Source organism: Watersipora subatra, chromosome 8 (genome assembly GCF_963576615.1).
Source record: "Watersipora subatra chromosome 8, tzWatSuba1.1, whole genome shotgun sequence".
Classification (NCBI taxonomy): Eukaryota; Metazoa; Bryozoa; class Gymnolaemata; order Cheilostomatida; family Watersiporidae; genus Watersipora; species Watersipora subatra.
The window spans coordinates 50,358,950-50,380,961 of record NC_088715.1 but is presented as its reverse complement, the minus strand read 5'-3'; the positions used below and the strand labels follow the sequence as shown (position 1 = coordinate 50,380,961).

The window sequence follows — 22,012 nt, the reverse complement described above, 5'->3', positions numbered from 1 at the left end:
GTTAGTGAAATCAGAATTCATCTTTTATCTATTTTCGAACATTCCATGTCCTACGATTGTTACACTCACAGGTAAACTATATACATGTATATACGTATTTGTACATATTTGTATAATTGTATGGTTTAATATCTTTATTTTACAAAAAAATTCAAAACACTATAATTATGTTTTATAACCTGACACTGATGAATCATAGAAAGTAACAATTGGTTATTATTATTATTAGCATTATTATTAATAGTATTATTGGTAGCTAATATCAACAGTCTTGCAAAATGAGCTGGGATATTTCAAAATATCGCATATCCTAACTGTTTGTTTAATATTTTGAGTTCTTAGTCAGTGTCCTCACCATCGACATGCTCTGTTACTCCTGCTACAGTTTTGTTTCAGTGCACGCATGTGCAAAGCTCTGTGTAAATGTCCAAACACACTAGGCGATTTTATCGCGAGCGTCATGGGGAGGGCGGAGATATCGCTGGCCTGTGCATAAACATACTTGAGCGATTCGCTAGCAAACGATATAATGGGCACGCTCACAAACTGCCAATAAAATTCTGTATCATTAGTTTCTTCGGAGTTGTCAATAAATTTAGGTTAGTCAATATGGCGCCGTCTAGGCGACAACGTAAACAACTTACATATTTGTTATTAAACCTATCTCACTTTCACGGATTGTACACTGCCTACACTGCAAGGAAGACAAGAAAAAACAATTATGGTATTTTTAACTGTAATATTTTTTACGATTTGTATACATATTTTATTTTGTAGTTGTTTTTTATACTTGATAAATTAAATATTTACCGTTCTCAAGATGGTCAACCTGTGCAACGATTGACTCCACCTGTTGGTTTTCAACTCGAATTTTTTTGTAAATTTTTGTTTGTTATGGTGCACAGGACTGGGAGTGCTATTATTATATTTATGAACAATTCAGTGTTCGTTCTGAAGATGTTTCCATCGTAACAAACTAGCCAGTTGTCGCTGCTGTACGTTGGTGAACATCGATAAGAAATAATTACCCGCCATAAAATTGCATTCTGGTAAAAACCAACCAATCGAAATGCATCTCGCTGGCGATAAAGTTATGTAAAAAAAAGAAAGTCTAGCGTTATCGCTCTGCATGAGCACGCAGAGTGAATTCTAGCGCAGATTAGCGCTACGCAGCGCGATATCGCTCTAAATATTGCCTAGTGTGTTTTCACCTCTAGGTAGCTTTGCCATGATACTGGCACATCAGTTCCCTCGGCACCTGGATTTTTGACGCTCCCATAAAACTGCTTGTAGAATATCAGCTGGGGCGATAATTCTGGTATGGCACTTTACTGCATACTCATCGTTTTCCTTACCCAGTATCCACCCATGTAAAGATGGAAATGATACAGTGACAAGTTGTGTTGTTGACTTTTTCCATATACATGTAGGTAGCTGCGACATAATTGACACAATGCTTATGTTTTTTCAGTTATTGAAGGAAGGGACTAACCTGACCTAGACACAAAAAGCCTGTCCCTTAGTCAGTTTAAGTCTGTGCCATTTTCCTTGGTGCTGTCTTCTTCGCCATAGAGTCTACATGTGTAAGTCTCACAGAGAGAATAAAGTTGCCCCGAAACTTAAATGATTCTCAGAGTCCTTTCATTGTCTGCTGAAGCTCGACTTCTGTTTTGATGGGTTTTCTATGACTCTTTTTCCCTTAGCCTGAAAAGGATGAAACTGCATCACAGCCAGATAAACCATGCAAACTTATGAGATTTTTACATTGGAAGTTTATCTCCGAGCATAGTAGCCTTAGTAGCTCTATTCTTGCAAGTTTTCGATCACAAATTCCACACAAACCGCTTTGTACTTCTTAGCATGAACAATAAGCACATCAAGAATGGTATCAGCAAGTTGAAGGAATGACACTGGCCGGCTGGACTTGTATAAGTCCTATGGCATCCACAAGAATGGCCCCAAACCCTCAATAGCTTGGAGTCACTGTAGTTTGATCATGTCTGCCATATATACGAACTAGTCCTTTGAGAAGGTTTCTAACTCAGGTGCCCTCTGGGAACCTGGGCTGTCATATCCACAAACCGCAGTTAGAGGCACAGTTCTCTGCTTGTCCCCTTACATAAAAAGTTCCAAGATATCGTAGGTAAGTAGTGAACAGTTGATTCTGTTGAGGCAAGATTGATCAAAATTTTAACCACTTATGCCATTGCGTATCGAGCATTACGCAGATATACTCGTCATAACACTTGTTATGAGAGGCCATCCCTATAGCAACCACATCTTGCTCAAAATTCTATAAAGTATACGTTCTTCCTGTTTGATAGTAGCAGCATTCTACAATCCATCTGCATGTGTAGACAAGTGCACTTCTCCCAAAATTAACAAGTTGTTTACGCGAAACCATGCTTGAAGATGTCAATAAGAGTTTAAATCTGTTGTGAGGGCCATAGTTGCTTGTAGGGCGATATAGTGACAATCTTTGTTGCCATACTAGTACAAGCTGGTCTGCAAAACAATACAGGGTACTGCTTATCAATTATCAGTTACTTGATTATAGTTAAAACAACTGAAGAAATCACATCTTAGGTTAATTTACAGGATAGATAAACATATCAGGGGACATAGTTTTGGCCGCATGAAAGACAGCTTTGCGAGTAGTTGATATGTGTGAGCAGTACCGCACCTTTTCAAAAATCATGCTTATATGTTTAAATGTAGGTCTTGAAGCGTATAAGTGGACAACATAATTAGATGTTGTGATTTTCTCTGGTGCTTCATCTTGATATGGTTTATCGTGAGTAGCAGGTTTCTGACTCCCTTCATGTAGCTAAATGAATGCCAGGACAACATTGACTCGGGAAATCACTATCACTTAGTCAGCCTAAACCAATAAACTAGAGTGAATACTTGCATGATTTGTCCATTTGATAAACAAGGGCAAGACCAATGATTAATACCTGGCTGGATGGAAATTTAGTTATTTTTTAAACTAAATGCAAGCATCTTGATCAGTAGCCACCACGACTCTTTGCTACACATTAGCGTGTCAATTTACATGTAGCTTAAAAAACACACACCTGAAGCTAAGCTTTAGTATGTATTTTACTGAACTTTAATTTTGTCATGTCTAAAATTGTATCGCCTATCTGTTTCCGGTTTCATTCTCTCTATAACTTATAATGAATATCGTTAAACTGAGGGAGAGGGGGAGAGGGAGAGAGAGCCAATATCATATCGCTTTCAGGAATTGTAGGAGGGCTTTCGACGAATAGCATATCGGCATCTTTATTATTCCGATGTAGTCAACACACTGACTGCCAATTTTTAATTTTGACAGAAACTTATGTTGATGTCGTATGGCAGCAACGATAAAACATCATTTATGACATCCTAAGGCAAAAAATCGTTTATCAGAGACATCGCAACCTGGCGGTTCATTGTATGTGTAAATTGCAAATGGTTTATTTTTGATGGAATGTCCCAATCTGCAAGCATTCTGATCTTTCTTCCGTGACGCAAGCAAAGCTACGGATCCATTGCTTTCCCTATTTTTGCTTTTTCATCTCGTTTTTCGTTGTTACTAATCATTTTGAACTTGCCAACTCGTGGTGGAGTGTTTCGTGTTTCGTTATGGTTCTATTGGAACTGTTGATATATAGTAGATTACAGCAGAACAGAGATGGTTCTAGAAGAATCAGCGGCGGATGTAGAGGGCGCTACCACAGAACAGCTATGTTGCCTCGTAGAGAACTCAAAGCCATGTATGTTCAAAGCAGGAAATGCGAGCTATGGGAAAAAAATACAGCGGACCGTTCAGCAGCGTAAGCTTAAGCTAGAGATCAATGAGAAGGTTGGTGGAAGACGACTGCCCAAGTCGCTGATCTGGTCGCTTATCTTTTAAACTGAGTTTTGCCGCAAATAAAATAGTGTACGGGTGTATTTAGAAAAAAGTCAAATAGGATATAAATGGAGAAATTTGTTGGTTTGCAAAATTTATTTCGACAAAATGAACCATTTTCTTAGGTCATCATGGTCTAATTTGCTTTGAATTGCATTCACCAGTGATGATAAAGTTCATATCTATAATTTTTGTTTTACAAACATGAAGTTTTAGCCTCCATAATTATGTACAATTATTTGATTGTGGTATCTCCTGTTATGAATACTAGCTTGGAACTACCAGACCACAAGGCTGAGAGTTGAGATCGGTTGTCACAATCACCATGATGAGAATCTTGTAAATCACAAGCCCAATTTTGCAGCGATATGCCTATGATTCGGTTGCCATAATAACATGTTTTAAAAAAAAATCATATTTAAATAGAGTCAAATTGATTAATTACCTCCTTAGATCCTAAAGTGTTTTGCTGCATTGTAGATTAGAATTTTATATATACAAAAGATTAGCGGTCATCATTTGACTGTATGTTCACATGCGTCTAACTTGGATTATGCCGTGCCGGTTGACATACGTATTATCTTACCTACCGCTTGGTATATGTACCTTCGCTGAGGAATAGGCAATTCTTGCAAATAAATTTTCATTCAGTTATTTTAGAAGTCGATAGATTAAAGTTAAGCATGCAAACATTTTCAAGTTTGCCCCGTAAGCGAGCCTCTTCTCTAATATAGCGCATACATCCAGTTATGTGGACGTTAGATAAAACAACTACGATGAAGTTGGGCCTAATGTTGTTCACATTTCACAACAAGTACTCTTGTTATTTTAGATTAATCACACCTATATCTGTGATCGACATAAAGAGATGATCCATTCTCTTCGGCAGATTAAACCCAGAAAACGACCCGGCAGCGACCGGGACAGTTCTCCGGAAGTAGAGTCCAAGAGAAGACCAGATGTATGTCGCTTTTACCAAATAATGTTTTATATATATTTCATACTATTTCTCTCGTACAGTTAGAGGTCGACTTGCAACAAAATTCACATTACAGTTATTTGATATCAAAAGATTCACCATGTCTTACTCTGCTGTGTCGTAGGTGCAAAATATGTAGAAATGTGATTACAAGCTCTTAAAAGCTCAAAAACGAACAGTTGATCGCAGCCATCAATCACGAAAACACCGTAGATTGATATCAGTTTATTTCTCTGACGTTGTCAATCCATTTGGTTATTGTTTTGGCACGTGATGTTCTCACATGAATTGAAAGGCCAATAAAAAGCTCGATATAAAACGTCTCGTAGCACTAGTTTTTGACAAACACTTCGGGTTTTACCGAAGACCCCGTATCAAATATAGATGCTCGATACTTTACAGTTTTGTTTTGGCTTGGTCTAATTGTCTAGTCTTAGTCTGATCGAGAGACCATACTTCCTGCCAAACAGCACGAATAATTTCTGCAGCATTTTTCGATTATCACAGGTGACCGAAAGGCTTGTCATGTTTATCAGAGAATGATATGTACTCTTTTTTCGAGCTAATGTTAAAAAATTAAACGAATTTTCACGGTAGGTTATAAGATATCAGTGCTGAAAGTGACAGCATTTTTTTTATAGTAAAAATTGGCTTTTATGATGAGTTCAAGTTATGCACTCGAATACAAGAGAGAGCTTAGTAATATTGTGTTACCTTCAGCATGAAGTATCGTAGCTAGGCAAAGGGGATAATTGGTTAATAACTAGTGTTCATAACTAGGCTTAATAATCATAGTGTTCTGTAACGGGTCCTGCGTTTGTATACCAAATGCTACAATTAAAATTAAAATGCACAACTAAAATTGATTGTTAGCCCTTGGCATTTTTAATACTGCCTTACATGTCCCAGTAATCATAATTCTGTTTTAGTAATCCATAAATTAATGGGAAAATAATAGTTTATTTTGTGGGTACACATACGTACAAGAAGATATGCCGCTTTTAAGGTATCATCATCGATTATTGATTACGATTATCAAATATTGCTGTAGCGGTTTTCGTTTATAATAAATTCTTTGGTCTTCTCTAGAGTGTACCAAACCACTTTTTTTGAGTTTTAAAGAAGTCTTTTGTCTGTTGAGATCATTTAAAGCCGAGTTACGTCACTATTTTATGGTTTCATAAGTGAAGAAAGTTTAGAACTGTTTGATTTTGTAATCAATTTTAATAAAACCTGATTATCCGCTGGAAAATTGTAAAGCTTAGCAATTTTAAGTAAGATATGAAAAAGCTTGTGTGTTCAATTTTTCTCCTTTCATCATAACCAAACTGCTACACACCAACAAAAGCAATGCATGTTGTGTGCTTGCTGTTACAATGTATCACTATGGCAGCATAAGGAAAGTCGACAAATCTATATATCTAAATCTCAGTGTTTGTTCGTATTTCTGTTTTCATCTCAGTGTCCAGTTATAGCTATTAAAATCTAGCAATAAAAAATGTGCATCATAGAAGATTTGATCTCAGAACCTCCCATTCATAAGGTGCCAAATTAACCCATTAAACCACACAGCATACAGTAGTTTCATTTGGTAGGGAGTCATTATTTGGGTTACAATACGCATAACAGTCACATACGCGCAACGTCACTTAAGCTTGCTCTCACGGCTCTTATTAGTAAGTGTAGCATTACGTATACTAGCTTACTCAAATTAGCCAATGGCAGGTACATTACCTGCCACTGTTTATAAGCTGTTTTTTGTTACCCGTGCTGGTAATTTATTTTATTTGTTTTGTATTATTTATTGCTAGGCATTCCCCTAGCATATTATAATTTAACCGCATCCTTTTACCTTACTTTTTCTAAAATACTTAGAGAAGTTTTACCAATCAAATTGTGAAAGTTCTTATCGTTAGCTGAAATAGAAGAATAGACTGTCTGATTCTGAATTGCCCCATAGTGAAGGCATCAGAGATGCGTAGTCTGCCGTTTAGCAATCAGCAAATTTTACGTAAATAAATAAATCATAAAATGAGCAAGTCTTTCTATGCTGATATAATAGTAAATTTTTTCTTTTAATAACTTATTTGAAGTTCAAAAATTATGATATTCCTGTCATTGTGGTCATTGATATGTTGGAGTTCATGAAAATGTAGTTTTTAAATGTCGCCACTAAACAGACTAAAATCATATACGCTTCCGTTTACTCTCAATTGTAGATTTCACTTTTGTACTCATGCTCACCACAATTTGTGCAAATGTTTTATGCATGTTTCCATGTATTCAAATTTTTGTAAGTTTCGAATATTTTTTCTACGTATCTCCCCACCACCACAGCAGCTAGATGATTTTGAGACGGAAGAGAATGGAATTACAAAAGAGCTAAAACCGAGCAAATTTTCATGCTAATATCAACAGCTCTTTGAGTATTATCTTTTGTTGTTTCATATGACTGCATTTATAGTTTAGTAGATATAAAGTTTTAAAGAACCTTGTTGATCGCTGACTTAGTCTCTTTATTTGTTGGATTTTTTGGGAGTTATCTGTTCTATGGCAAGGTAGCCTATTTGGAAAGCAACTGCTGAAATATTAATAGATCAACTAAAGGGAGGAAAACTCTAGTTTTATGATGTTGTTTATTCTAATGCTAGTGCACATTGCCACTTCCACATCTCATTGGTTTTGTGCAATGTTTTAGGAGTTGTCTGTTCTATGGCAAGGCGTTTCGAAAACAACTGCTGAAATATTATTAGTAACGTAACTAAAATGGAGGGGAAACTCCAACTTCATGATGCTGTTTTTCTAATTTCTGAAGGAGATTAAATTTGGTCTCATCCAGCCTGCTGCTGACAGCTTTATCAGACAAATTATGTCACAAATCTGAAGCAGAGATCTCTTTTGCACGCTAAATGGCTCATTTGAAACTAAACCACTAAGCTTCATTCTTTTCTGACAGGTCAACTTCCTACAGATGCCAGTAAATACATTGAGACGATACAAAAGACACTACAAGCTTCAGACCAAACCAGGTTTAAACAAGAATCAACTCTCTGAGGTAAAGTCTGTGACTTGCTGTCTTTCTTGCTACTCATTTATGCCTATATGGCAGCTTTTCATACATTTTAGGCGGCAGCAGACTGACTTTGCTATTTGGTTCTGATTCGGCATTTTTGAAGCTTTCATATAGCCAAGAGTATTAGAGCCAATAGCATTTATAAGACAGATAGGCTTTTGTTCTCAAAGGTATCCAAGACGATGGTGTTATTGAGTTCACTAGTCGATGATTACGAGTAAAATAATAGTCATTGATAAAAACGATCTTGAATCGAACAAAAAGCATGACTTATGCATCACAAGAATTTCACTTGAGAGTCACCAACCTTTTAATTGACGAAAGGCTGGTTCACACTATATCGTCGTTGTCCTTTCGGCTTTCATCATCGACTATGTGCACTGTGCACAAATGGGATCAACGCAGAAAGTTTGCAGCTGTCAAACCTTCCCGATAGTTTGTCAAGCATCGAAGACAGCCTGTACAATGTGTACCATTTCGACGATGATGATTTGCCATATTTCCCTTTTAGTAGAGCAGGAGGGCATTAAAAAGCTGTCAAAAAAGTGATTTATTCTTTTTGAAGGTGAGCTATGTGATAAGACTGGCACCTAGATCAGAATTTCGAGCTGATTTCAAATATCTGGTTTCTACGCCTCTCAGGTTGTTCATTTTTGAGCAATACAATTAATATATTATTTTAATTAAATAAATGTCTGTAATGTTTTATGTGCTTCTGCCAACAATGTGATTATGAAAAAGGCATATAAATACTAAATACCTAGCAACAACCTAAATTGAAATCAATTCTAATAACACTAAAATATTTATTCAAATATTAGAATAATATTAAAAGTGTATTATATAATATTGTGTATTCCCAGATTGGTTGATATTGTGGCAGCTTTACAGTTTGTCCTTGTTTATCCGCACCTCCTATATCATTACAGATCTACAAAACAAAATGAAAAGTATTATTAAAAACTCAGACCATGTGTATATAATATTTTAGTATACATATATTCATCATTAATGCTTATTATGTTGAACCGTGTACTTTATTATGCAAGTGAAATCACAATTAGTCAGTCTTTTATACGGTATGACACATATGTATTCTTATCAAACATGAAGCACACTTCTGGTTACCATACCACTCGAATAATAATCTTCTAATTCAGAGTCATCTGAGTCTTCTGCATCACCACTTTCATCTCCATCCTCTTTATTTTTATTGCTACAGCAGCTGCATCTGCACATGTCCGTACACTTGAGATCTGTGTTGCTGCACTGACAGCGACGAGACTGGCATCCAGTTTTGCATCGCCAAAACATGTCCATAAGCACAAAAGGAGGTGCTGGTTGTTGTGTCATCCATCTAGCTTTACGCTCTCCACCTTCCATAAACCATCCATGTTGCTGGAGGGATGGGGCATTGATGATCATTCGCTTGGCTTTTCTCCATATCGCGGCCTGATAGGCAGCCCTAGATATATGGAGATTTAACTCATCTAGTGTGGGTGGTAGGTTTGATTGCGTTGTGCAAGATGGTGATCAGAAGATCTTATAACGTGTTTCATTGATGGAATTTGTCTCTTCACCGTATAATCTGCATATGAATGTCTCAATAGATTCTCTTATTGCACCATCAACTTCAGCATCTGTTCCCAATGATTTCAGTGTGTTACAGAATTCAGGATGGTTCTTTAGCAGCTGGAAGAAGGTTATCTTTTCTTTGGAATAGAATGCGCTTACACTGTCGCATCCATTTAGAGCATGGAGTCCAAGCAGTGCTTTACATCGTTCGGGTGTGTGGGTAGTAGACAGACAGCTTATGTTTACATATCTCAACTGCTCCTTACTACAGCAGTAAATGAGTTTCTGTGATAGCAGCTCATCCACTAGAGATAGACAGCTTAGGAAAACATCTGTGTCCTGGCAATTGACTAGAACTTTTGAGCTGGGTTTTTCTTCCAATATCTTTGCGATAAGTGATAACATGCCGTATGTGTATCTGCCTCCTCATGGTGTGATGTCAAATTATCTATTTGGCTTACAGCGATTGATCCATCAAGGTCATAGCTGATCATGTGGCATTCTTGAGAAAAAGCTGTTACAAGACCTAGTTTCTGCTTCACAGTTGACTTGCTTCATGTGTCATTCAAAAATTTAACTAGGGCAGGCTTGTTTGAGCCATCTGCTAAAAATTCAGACCATTTTGGCAATGATTAGTTCGGACTAAACACAGCAACCTTTTGCCTTCCTTTCACACTTCTACAACTTCTCTCACCTCCCTTAATGCTGATATCAGGGTATGTGTCACAAACAAAATCTACACCACATGTGTGATACACGCCTGCACTACTAACTATCCGTTGCAAAAGCTGGAGGAGCTTTCAGGGTCTGAATTTCGGCCATAGCATCAACCACAACCGCGTCAAAGACTGGTAGCTGATCCTGGTTAACATAGATTGATGGTTGATCAGCAACATCCTTCTAAACAGCAGCCATCAAAGTCAACTTAGCAGTCTTCAATATAGAGCCATCAGAGTTAGCCAGGGACCAGCTGATGTTGCCAAAAGAGAATGATAACACTTTTTCAAATCCAAGTTACACTGTTAGCGGATGACTACCAAATTCTCAAACAGTCTGTGCAAACACTCTAGGACTTTTTATTTAGATTTCTGTTTAGCTGATGGTAATGTGGTGAAGGTTTGGAGCTTGTTTGACTTGATAGATGCATTGAAATCAATCTCTTGGATGCTTAACCTCTTCTGGACAAAGTCTGAAAGCTGTTTCTCTCTTATCACATTTCCCATTTCATGATCCTGCTTCACTTCGATGGAGGCCCCACTGCACCAATGGTTATATGTACTAGTTTGGTGGTTTGAAACCCAAACGGATTTATTCTTGTTGTTATGAGTCTTTCATGACTTCCCTCATTTCCTCATCAGCCTTCCATGCCTTTTCACCCATCTCATAATTTGCTGCATCCGAATCACCAAGCACTGGCATCTTCTTCATGTCTGTATGTACAGCTGTTCGTTCCGGGTGAGATGGAGTCCAGCGTTGAGAGGCCAATGACTTTCTGGTAAACCCTATGATTCCACCGTGAGACTTTGAGTCTCTTTTAACTGTTTGCTCAATAGATTGATCAGAAGCGATAAAGCTGAATCTACAGTGATGTCGTGATTGATAAGTAAAATACCCCTTCTTCATAAGAGCCTTGTACACCTTGCTATGCTATACTTTCAGATTAGTCATCTCTACATTGTTCAGCGTGCCATATCTAGCGTAGTTTGTGTGGTCATATGCAAAAAATCAAGGAAGAATCATACATGTAATTTATCTATATATTTATGTCCAAATTGTAGGCTATAACACGTTATGGAAACTGCAAAGAGTTAGTTTTGCTGCTCACAAAATGTGCAAACAAAAATTAAAATGTTTTCTTTTTCTCCCACAAAAGTACCATCATCATGGAGTAATCATCATGAATTTGTAAAGTAATAAATATCTAGTCTCACCTCTTTTGCTGCATCACATTCCTTCTGTTTCTTCTCATGTCTTTTCTCAGCTCTTTTCATAACAAGTTTGTTACAATACTTTTTATAACATGCATAATGACATAACAAGTCTGAACTCTCATCAAATTTTTCAAAGCTTAGCACTTTTTGAGCAATTTCACATTGAATGCTCTCTTCTTCTAATATCAACCATCTGTTTGAATACTGTTTGGCTGTCTCATATTGAAGTTTAGTCACTTTGACTAGGGTTTCATTCACAAACTGATCAAGACAGTGAAATAAGCAGTCTTGCTGCATCCTTGGCATGGGTTAAGAAGTGCTGAGAGTTGACTCACCTAATCTCAAATAAAAGACATTTATTAACTTTCGAGATTATAAAATAGTTTTCTTTGTCTGATTTGTAAGTTTTTCCAAGCAATCTTGGAGTTGTCCCCTCCCATTTCAAAAGGGCTCTCTAGCTCAAAAATGTGCAAACACATAGGTTTAGAAATGTTATAATTGAATTCAGCATAAATTTCCGACTAATTAGAAACATTTTTGTATGAGTAGTCTACCCTCTGAAGGAATAAGCTGAAAGATAAGTTGATGTTCCAACTCTACTATTTGTCACAATTGCTAGGGGATTAGAATATGATTCAAACGCGCGGCAAGGACGAGGTTCCTTCGAGATAATCTAAAAACGGCAGCAAACAACGGTGTGTGTTTCTGATAGTGTAAACATCGTTATCACCAACGATCTATTTTGGCATCAATCCCAAAATAGATCGACGATCACCGAAGTATTGTGACATCAATGCCAAGATGCGACATATAGTATGAACCAGCCTTAAAGGTTGACTTGCAACAAAATTCACATTACAGTTATTTGGTATCAAAAGATTCACCATGTGTTACTCTGTTGTGTTGTAAGTGCTGAATGTGTGGAAATGTGATTACAAGCTCTTAAAAGCTCAAAAACGAAAAGCCGCCGCAGATTAGAATCTCTTTATTTCGATGACGTAACCAAGAAATTTGGTTATTGTCTTGTCTTGTATGTTCTCACGTGAATTGAAAGGCCAATACAAAGCTCAATATAAAACTTATCGTAGCACTAGTTTATGACAAACACTGGGTTTTACCGAAGACTCCGTATCAAATATAGATGCTCGCTACTTTACAGTTTTGTTTCGGTCTGGTCTAATCGGCATGTCGTAATTTGATCATGTGACCCAATACTTCGCAAATAATTTTTGCAGCCCTTTTCGATTATCACAGGTGACCAACAGGCTCGTCATGATTATCAGACAATGATATGTACTCCTTCAAGCTAAGGCTAAAAAATTAAACGAATTTTTACGGTAAGTTATAAGATATCAGTGCTAAAAGTGACAGCATTACAATGATGATAAAATAGACGCATAAGAACAATAGACATAGTTTTATTGAATGCGTGAAGTATATTTGTGAAAATATTTCGACGAATAAGGTTGCATGAAAGTGTAAACAGAAACCATCTTTCACAACTACATCTCATTGGAGCCATTTTGGAAAGGGAATCCAAACTGGCGGGCTAGGGGGGGCTGCGATTAACTGTTCATTTTTTAGCTTTTAAGAGCTTGTAATCACCTTTCCACATATTTTGTAAGAGTAAGAGTAAGACATGGTGAATCTTTTCATATCAAATAACTGTAATGTGAATTTTGTTGCAAGTCAACCTTTAAGACAAAAAATGTTAACGAATAAAAGATTTCTGTGCGAATATATATATTATATATATAAGTATAATAATATGTTAAGAGAACAAATAGTCTTAGCTTGAAGTCACTACAAATCTGTTTTGCCCAATCAGAGCATGGTTAGACGAAAAAGATTTGTGGCGACTTGAGATAAATACATTTTCCTCATGTCCATGTTTTGCGAAATATGAGGAAAGTTTGACAGCTGCGATGTTTTTCAACATATCTGAGTTACTATAGCGATGTCATTGGTTTACTGCGCATAGGCGTGACAAATAATCGCTGATAGGAAAACCCCAAAGTCCTGCGATACATTGTAAACAAGCCTTAAGGTTGAATGCTGAGAAAGTCATGTTGTTCTATTATCACTACTCTTAAATTACTTGTGGGTTTCCTTGTCATCACTCTTCATTCCGCTGAAACTCTTCTCTCTTCCGTATAGCAAATACAGTCCATCCTTGTTTGTTCGGACCTAGTCTGGCATAAAAAATCAAATGATGTAAATCATGATTTCTTTTTTAAATTGCCGATCTTTTGATTTTCTCATAAATTCACAAAAACTGTTTTGTGACAAACAATATTGTTTTCATGTGTGTGACAAGTCTGTAAAAACCTTCCTGTCATGAATTAATAATTGGGATGGAAAGAATTGATTGAATCTGCAGAGCAATGCTACAAGAACACTTATGAAGCTAGGACCCATGGATTTACTCAGTAAACTGCATTTAGCAGTATTATATGTGAGGTAGCAACTGTAACTGGTAGTTTCCCCTCCCTACTCTGTTTAATAAATGACATCGCATCAAACTCCTTCCTGCAATCAGCTCAAAAACATGCATTGAAGAGTGTTTTCTACTTCGGTTTCATTCGTTCAAAAATTATAAAATGGCTAAGTACTAAAAAACTAGCAAATTGGTATTTATATTTCTCATGATAAACTGTATCGATTAAATCAAAGACGAATGTGTTTACATATTTTAAAGTGCCTTTCTGTGCCTTTGGCTTTCATTCCTACTTTGTGTGGAACTGCTAGTAGCTCTACTACACTAACTTACATGCAGTTTGATCATTATAATTTTATATAACTGTTGAATGCAAAAAATATAAAAAAATTTCAAAGCGTGTAAGTCACTAAAACTGAAAGCTTGGTTTACCAGCATTTTGATGTGCAGTGCGATTTACAGACAATTTGCTTGAGCAAGTGAGCGAAAAAATAAAATTTATTAAAAAGTCATAAAAATCGACTGTAGTGAAAAAATCTGATTTTTTTCAAAAAATTCTAATATTTTTCTTAAAAAAATTGATGTTTTTTTTCAACCATGACTTAAACCTCTAAAGTTTGATATAGTATTAAAGCCTTTAAACTATAAGTTCATTCTGACAGCACCAGTGACCTATTGTTAGACGTGAGCTTCATGTTGTCATCCTATAAATCACGACTGCTGGCTTCATTTGTACTCATAAACATTCACTATCTGTAATGTATACCCTACAGGATGAAAATATTTGTTGGTTATAAAAATTCGCGATTTTGAATACTTAAATTTAGATTTAAATTTGATTTTGATATTAAATTCCGTGAATAATTAGTTCTATTTTTAATCACAAGGGAGAATAACTACTGCATGAAATTAAAAACTAGCCGCTAAACTAGTTTTTAATATAAATACTAAATGTAGTTGAGTTCCAAAACTTTTTTAAATTCATTGCCTGGGCTTTGAGCTAACACCATTGCCAATGCATCACATTTCATTACAAAATTATTCAAGGTTGTCACAAGCAATGCAGAATGGCGTCATCGCCAAAATAGCCGCTAGGCAGAAGTACTAAACGTAGCCAAGTTCCAAAACTTTTTTAAAATCATCGCCGGGCTTCAAGTTTTATTGCCATTGCATCAAACTTTACAAAATCATTCAAGGTTTTCACAAGTTACCGTATTCCTTGCTACACCTTCCACTACATTATACATTTTTCATGATCTCTCCCTTCTGCGACCTTCTGAGTTTGTCCTGGTTTCATAAGTCACTTGTCTTCATTCCAATTCTGTTTAGCCTTAAGATAGACAGAATTCTGTTTAGCCTTAGGATAGACAGAATTCTGTTTAGCCTTAGGATAGACAGAATTCTGCTTAGCTTTAGGATAGACGGAGTTCTGTTTAGCTTTAAGATAGACAGACTTCTGTTTAGCCTTAGGTTAGTCAAAATTCTGTTTAGCCTTAGGATAGACAGAATTGTGCTTCATTTGTTGCAGGCTGTCTATCGGCATTTCAAAAGCATCAGTGTTAACGAAAAGGAAGTGCTCAACTACTTCATGTATATGGTGAAACACAAGCGTAGCAAACTGGACAATGACGCTGACTCACCCATGTCGTCGCCAAAGCCAATGAAATACCAGGATTAACGGTACTAGGATTGACCTCATCGTTTATCTATATAACAAAATGAGTTTATGTACGTTATATTCTGATATGACCCGCTCTTTTACTTATTCCCTCATGATTCCATCTGTAGTATTTGCGGTTAACGCTGCAACACAGCAGAGAAGTATGGCTATTTTTGATTTAGTTGTAGCGAATCCAGCTTATTCATTTATATCCAGACTGGTCCCAATTAAATGGTGTACTATATTACATGAAGCAAGTCGTGTTGCAAAACTATTTTTGCTATATTATAGATATCGTCAAATGAATTGGATGTTTTGCTGTTCCATTATAACCATTTCTTTGTATGACTTTTTCTCAAGCTAAGTTAGAAAATTTTTGTTGGTTTGTTTTCTGCTATAAGACTGAAGCCATTGCACTATAGCCTCTATTCATTTCTTCTGTTTTATGATTTATTCCTCCTTGCACCATAAGACTTCTGATTATTATGTTTTAAAATTTGAAAGTATTTGTGTCACGGCTAGTTTTATATTGAAGAAAACTTCTAAAGTATGTTATCATCCCATGTATTCCCATCAAGAGGTGACAACTCTAATGTATGTTATCATCGCATGTATTCCCATCAAGGGGTGACAACTCTAAAGTATATTTTCATCACATGTATTGCCATCAAGGGGTGACAACTTTAAAGTATGTTATCATCACATGTATTCCTATCAATAGGTGAAAACTCAATCCAGAATTTTAGAATGCCATTGTTTGGCCCGTGAGATCATGTGTATGCATTATTGGCTGTCCATACCAAAGACACACCTGCCAACCTTTTCTTAGCTACGTCATAGACAATAATATTATCTTCAATCTTACACTCGTTGGTTATTTATGAACCACTGAGGTTATACCTCCAGGGTTCTTTACTACTGATCCATATATATATTATGACTGGCTGCGTTGCCCGGGTATTAAAATTCAGTTCAGCTTGTAAACAATGAGAGGTAATCAGAGTTTCCTGCCACTTGCTATTAGCCTGGCGCATTGCCAATGGATAATTTGAGTAAGCTTAATAATAAGAGCTACCAGCTTCTCAAGACGTTATGCCATCACCATGCTGCAGTAATGGAAAGCCGTTGCGTATTTGTTCCCATATACCGCTACATCAAGCTTGTGTGGCTGAATTAGTAAGGTGTTGGACTGGTGAACAGGAGGGTCAGATATCAAATCTTCTGTGATACAGATTATTTATTCCAAGATTTTAATAGCTACACACACACAAACTTTGAGAAATATAGATTAGTGGTTTGTTTTTGTTCAAAGCGCAATAAAGTATTTCGGCTGTGAAGGGAACAAAGCAAAACACCTGGAATAGACGCCAAAAGCCTGAATGCAGTGTTGATGGTATAAGCCTAAGCACCTTCCAAAAACATTAGCCTGTGTACCCACATCATCAGAGTAATATTTGGTGTGAGAGTTAACTCGGCCAATATCAAATTGACAAACAATGTGAGTCTACTCTTAGTCCTTCCAGCTTACCTTTTGGACCTGCGTTGTGAAATTCTTCAATTCTTATTTCACTGACTTTTTAGCTAGACACACGTAGCAAAGAGGCTTTGCAGCTGCGTGTGTCACTGATGCACGCAGTACGATAGTACGTCATCTATTTGTCATTTTGCAACTTCAGTTTTCAGGAAGATGAAGAGGTGACTAAGAGATGTTACCAAATCTCTTGAGAAACAAACGGTGGCCTCTGATTGACTGTTATGCATGGGTGGTTTTTAGGAGCAACCTTGTTTTTTTATAGTTCTCACCAAGAGAAGGGCTAAAGTGAGATATTGTAAGGGTTTTGTGTGCTGCCCCTTACTACTCCAAAGTACAAGACTCGGTGCAAGAGTTTATACAACAAGTCGTATAACAGGCGCAGATCGGCTCTACCTTCTCATCAGAGCGCGTGCTGTTATACATAAGAGCTTTTATACATAGTAAGAGCTCATTGCATACTTACTAGTAAGAGTTACATAGTAAGTATACATACTTACTTTTGTTCCACTTGACTGCACTCGCCTTGGCTCAGGTCTAGGCTCAGCTCTTGGTGGATCACATTCCACAACAATATATTCATGTATCCTATATATACACACGCATACATTTATGTATGTGTATATATATGTATGTATGATCTTATATCCAATAAAAAATGTGTGACCAAGAAATATTTGGTTTTACTGCTTCAAGCAAGGGTTCATATATGTTCTTGGCAAACAGCAAAAAAGTATGTTTGTGTCATACGAGATCTATGTGTTTAGTCGAACATTGGAGAAATGAAATAGATAACTTGTTGATAAAATTGTTAATCATTTCGTCTTGCAGTTAATTAAATATGTTGAGCTTTTGTTGAGTAGGTTGCGGATTTCCTTAGGACTTGATATCAAGTCCCTTGCTCTGCAGATTACAAGCCTGCGCATGCAGAACAATGGCTTATAATTGACAGAAAGGTTGCACAGTTGTGTACGCTTGGTACTTTTCAAAACTGGGAGACATCATGAATATCAGGTGGCAGCACAAGATCGCAATTCTCTGGAAATCTTAAATTTGGCAGGCCTATCATAAATTGTTTCTCTAATTTATTATTGTTTTTGATGTATGAGGTGATCTAACTGTTAGGATGCTTCAAGATTAGAATCGATAAAGCTCTATCGCGGTTAGAAAGCTCAGAATAATTAGAAGTGCAATTTTTACATCTATAGTTTCAAAGAGACATACAACATGGAGACTTGCTACAACATGCTCAACTTGAATGCCATAGCGGTCAAGTTGTAGCATATGTCACTAATTGTTATCGGCTATTGCAACTATAACAATTAGTGACATCATACTGCACTCATTTTTCTTCTGAGTGTTATAATCGCAATCAAGTTTTAATTTTGAAACATCCCGATAAAAAGATCACCTCAAATGATGAAAAAGGCCAATAATCTCTTGTAAAATCTACAAGAAAATTAGTGTAAGTTTATCTTTAAAAAAGGTAGGGAAAAACTGCAGCACACTCAATGTCATATTCAGATGCCTAGCAATGAGAATATATAATACTCTAATATAATACTCTATAAATACTAGTAGCATGACAGTCTGGTGTACTGTGAGTGATTGTCAAGTGTGTAAATGTAGCATAGAGAGTAAGTACTCAATAATTGAAAGTCATGGAAGGAGAATGATGGCTGCACGTACAAATCCAGTACGCTGCAATCCTTTTCTCAGCAACCGACTATGATTCCAAAGCAACAAATGCCCACAGCTCTTATGATAGTAAATATTTTAATCTTTCATTTTTAGTTTTAAATTTTTAAGGTAATAATTTTTAGGTTATTTCTAGGTTTATTTGCTGAACATTCAGAGAATATTTGCTTTATGACAAACATATTGGTGTATGCTAAAAAAATTTATTATAATCGACTGCAAGTCATCAATAAAATTTTATTATTGCGTCGCTGCCAAGTTGATAAAAGCTGATAAGATAACTTCTAATTAATAAATACGAGTAGAACTAAATGTATGCTTATTGCATTACTTATTCCATGATGGACTGCTTTTTATACTTCATAATAAGGACCTTTTGAGGGTACACATAGAGAATCTGAAATCACCCTAAAGTAGAATAAACAGAAACCTAAATAGTATTTGCCACGAGAAGACTTTACAGCAAATACTGGCTCCAGCTGCATGTACACATGCTGATAATCTGTGGTTACCCATTGTTCAATTCTTGTGGCTTACAAATTGCTTCCAAATCTATACATTGGCTGATCTGTACTGCTGATTGATGTTACGGAAACAAATACACTTGTCATTTTTTTATTTTGTTAGTTTTGAAAGCTAGCTTATCCTGCATGAGAAAGTTAAACTGCTGTACGACCGTATGAAAATTAAATAAACTTAGCAATTCAAATTATTCGAATCATTTTTAGTAAGGCGAAGATAAAAGTTTTTTGAAATTTAATCGGCCAATCAAGATTTTAGCAAAACTTGCCTAATTAACAGCTAGTGGCCACATTGCTTCACCATTTTATATAAAACATTAGCCAAATGCCCGGCATTGCGCGGGTAATAAAGTAATTACCAAATGAATTTGAGTAACTTACTTGGTAAGAAAGTAAAGGTAAACTTACCTTTACTAAAACAATTACCGTGTTTGCAGAATGTTTAATAATCACCATGAGTAACTGCCAACCATGCTAGTGATTATTTAAACTGATGTAATAAATGTGCTAACAGTTAAGAATAGCTCCTCTATCGTAGTGTAGTAGATTAGATTGCAGGTCTGTTGATTGGGAGGTTCTAAGCTCAAGTCATCTGCTATGTGGATTTTTCATTTCTGAATTATAATTGGACAGATGACAAACTTTGAGATTTGTATATATAGATTTATATAAGACGAATGGAATTACTTTACGTGTTCATGAACAATTATGAAAAAGCTACTCGGAAATAAGATGTAACGGCAATTCTAAGCTTCAAAAATAAACCAAAACCTATTTAAAGAAAGATTCTGGATGACATAGCAGGTCGATAGATATATTGAAGCATCTATTGGCCTGCTATGTTATCTAGAATATTCTTTTAAATGAGTTTTAGTTTATCTTCTAAGTGTAGAATAGCAGTCCTAGTTTAGTTCTTTATTCAATAACACTAGGTCCCTTGGATTCACACAAAACTATTCCTCCAAACTAGTCCTTAGTCATGTGGGCTTGTTAGTCTTATGCAATAGTGCCTAATAAGCATGAATAAAACTATTCCGTCAGAGTGAATGATCATATCAACCTCATCACCGCCATCTGACACCTACTTGTGCGGCGCATAATCATGAAAGCTGTTTGCGAATGCGGAAAAAACAAAATTCTTTGTTCACGCATCACCGCATCACACACTGATGTCACAAAAGCCGGTGCAGAGTACAGTAATAGCGTAGCGACACACTCCCATATGGGGCTGCGATGCCATCATGGAAACAACTAAGTCGCTCCCATTCTGCTATGATTCAGTTTGTACATGAAACATTTGTGGGATGCGCCATCTTTTTACCATCAAAACAGCCTTAAGCCTGGTTCCTATAAAGGTCGTAAGCACCGGCGACAGCACCGCAGAGCTATCAGCAGTAAAATGTGAACATACGCGCCAAGAACCGCCGGTAGCTGCCGGCAATCAACGCAAGAGTTCAGCGCTGTTCAACATTCGTGAAGATCCACAGGCAACCATCTCAGTATTTTCGACACGGCATGGCGCGCGAACATTTTTTATGCAACTATTAGTGATGCAGCTTAATGTGCACAGAAGCTGCCGATCCTAGCATCGCAAGTGTTTTGCTGCGCAAGATTACTGCCGGGGTCTTGCGACCGATATGGGAGCCAGGCTTTAGCGACTAGCGGCATATCACTTGTACATGCGAATAGGTGAAAGATACAACCTTGACCAAATTTGTCACACGCTTTAGGAAGTTTTACTCTAGCAGCCTTATTTAAAAGGTAACTTAGCATTACATGCAACACACCGATCAACACCAGTTTCACGTCTCTCAGATCCGTAAGGCTCACTGCTGTCGAACTAAGAGAATCTTGAGGCAGCAGTAAACACAGCCCTGGTCCTTCACAAATCTTCTTTACAATAGGTCATTAATAACCCTACTTAAAAAGTTTAAGAGGGGCAGGCAGTAGCGATGTATATGTCAGAGCAATTGTAAATTCTACCCTATGGTGTAGCTCGCAAAACCAGTCATCATTTATATGTATATGCACAACTGATACAGCCATACACAATTGCTCCTTGCTGTTTCTTATACGCTCAGGTTTTGTATGGAAGTTACTAACATATTGCAAACTGAATATGATAAGATTTTCATGTAACATTTGTACTAGTTCTATATAATCAGTGTCAGCAACTATGAGCATACTTAAAGTTGATGTCTGCATAGTGGGTACTGGTGGTGAGAGTAACAATAGTAGGAGTAACAATAGAAGGAGTAACCATAGTAGTAATATTAGTAACAGTAGTAATATTAGTAGTAATAGTCGTAGTAACAGTAGTAGTGGTAGTAGTAATAGTAGTAGTAACAGTAGTGGTAGTAGTAATAGTAGTAGTAATAGTAGAAGTAGTAGTAGTAACAGTAGTAGTAGTAATAGTAGGAGTAGTAGTAGCAGTAGTAGTAACAGTAGTAGCAGCAGTAGTAGTAGTAACAGTAGTAGTAACAGTATAGTAGTATTAGTAGTAGTAACAGTAGTAGTAGTAGTTGAATTAAATTTATACCTGACGGGTTTACTTATACAAAAGTTATTGAGACATTGAATAAACAGTTAGTTTTGTCTGCAAATACACAGCAGCAGTGAAAGATTCTTTGGAAAAAACTTCTGTTTTTTCCAGAATATTTTATCAATCTGTGAGTTTTTACCTGTGCTTTTTATTTGTGTCGATTAAAA

General features: G+C 36.5%; 1 protein-coding gene across 1 annotated transcript; it reads left to right on the top strand.

The window, feature by feature from the left end:
* The first annotated feature begins 2,085 nt into the window (after positions 1-2,085).
* LOC137401538 (histone deacetylase complex subunit SAP30L-like) lies at positions 2,086-16,366 on the top strand. Its single transcript, XM_068087942.1, has 5 exons — positions 2,086-2,143; positions 3,660-3,850; positions 4,731-4,859; positions 7,834-7,932; positions 15,422-16,366. Exons 2-5 carry the CDS (start codon positions 3,680-3,682, stop codon positions 15,569-15,571), a joined length of 549 nt encoding a protein of 182 aa, XP_067944043.1. The 5' UTR covers positions 2,086-2,143; positions 3,660-3,679; the 3' UTR covers positions 15,572-16,366.
* Positions 16,367-22,012: the final 5,646 nt, after the last annotated feature.

Coding starts and splice junctions, on each gene's coding strand:
- LOC137401538 (XM_068087942.1), top strand. CDS start 3,680: ATGGTTCTAGAAGAATCAGCGGCGGATGTAGAGGGCGCTACCACAGAA. Junction 3,851..4,730: donor AGCTAGAGATCAATGAGAAG/GTTGGTGGAAGA, acceptor TTGTTATTTTAG/ATTAATCACACCTATATCTG. Junction 4,860..7,833: donor AGTCCAAGAGAAGACCAGAT/GTATGTCGCTTT, acceptor CTTTTCTGACAG/GTCAACTTCCTACAGATGCC.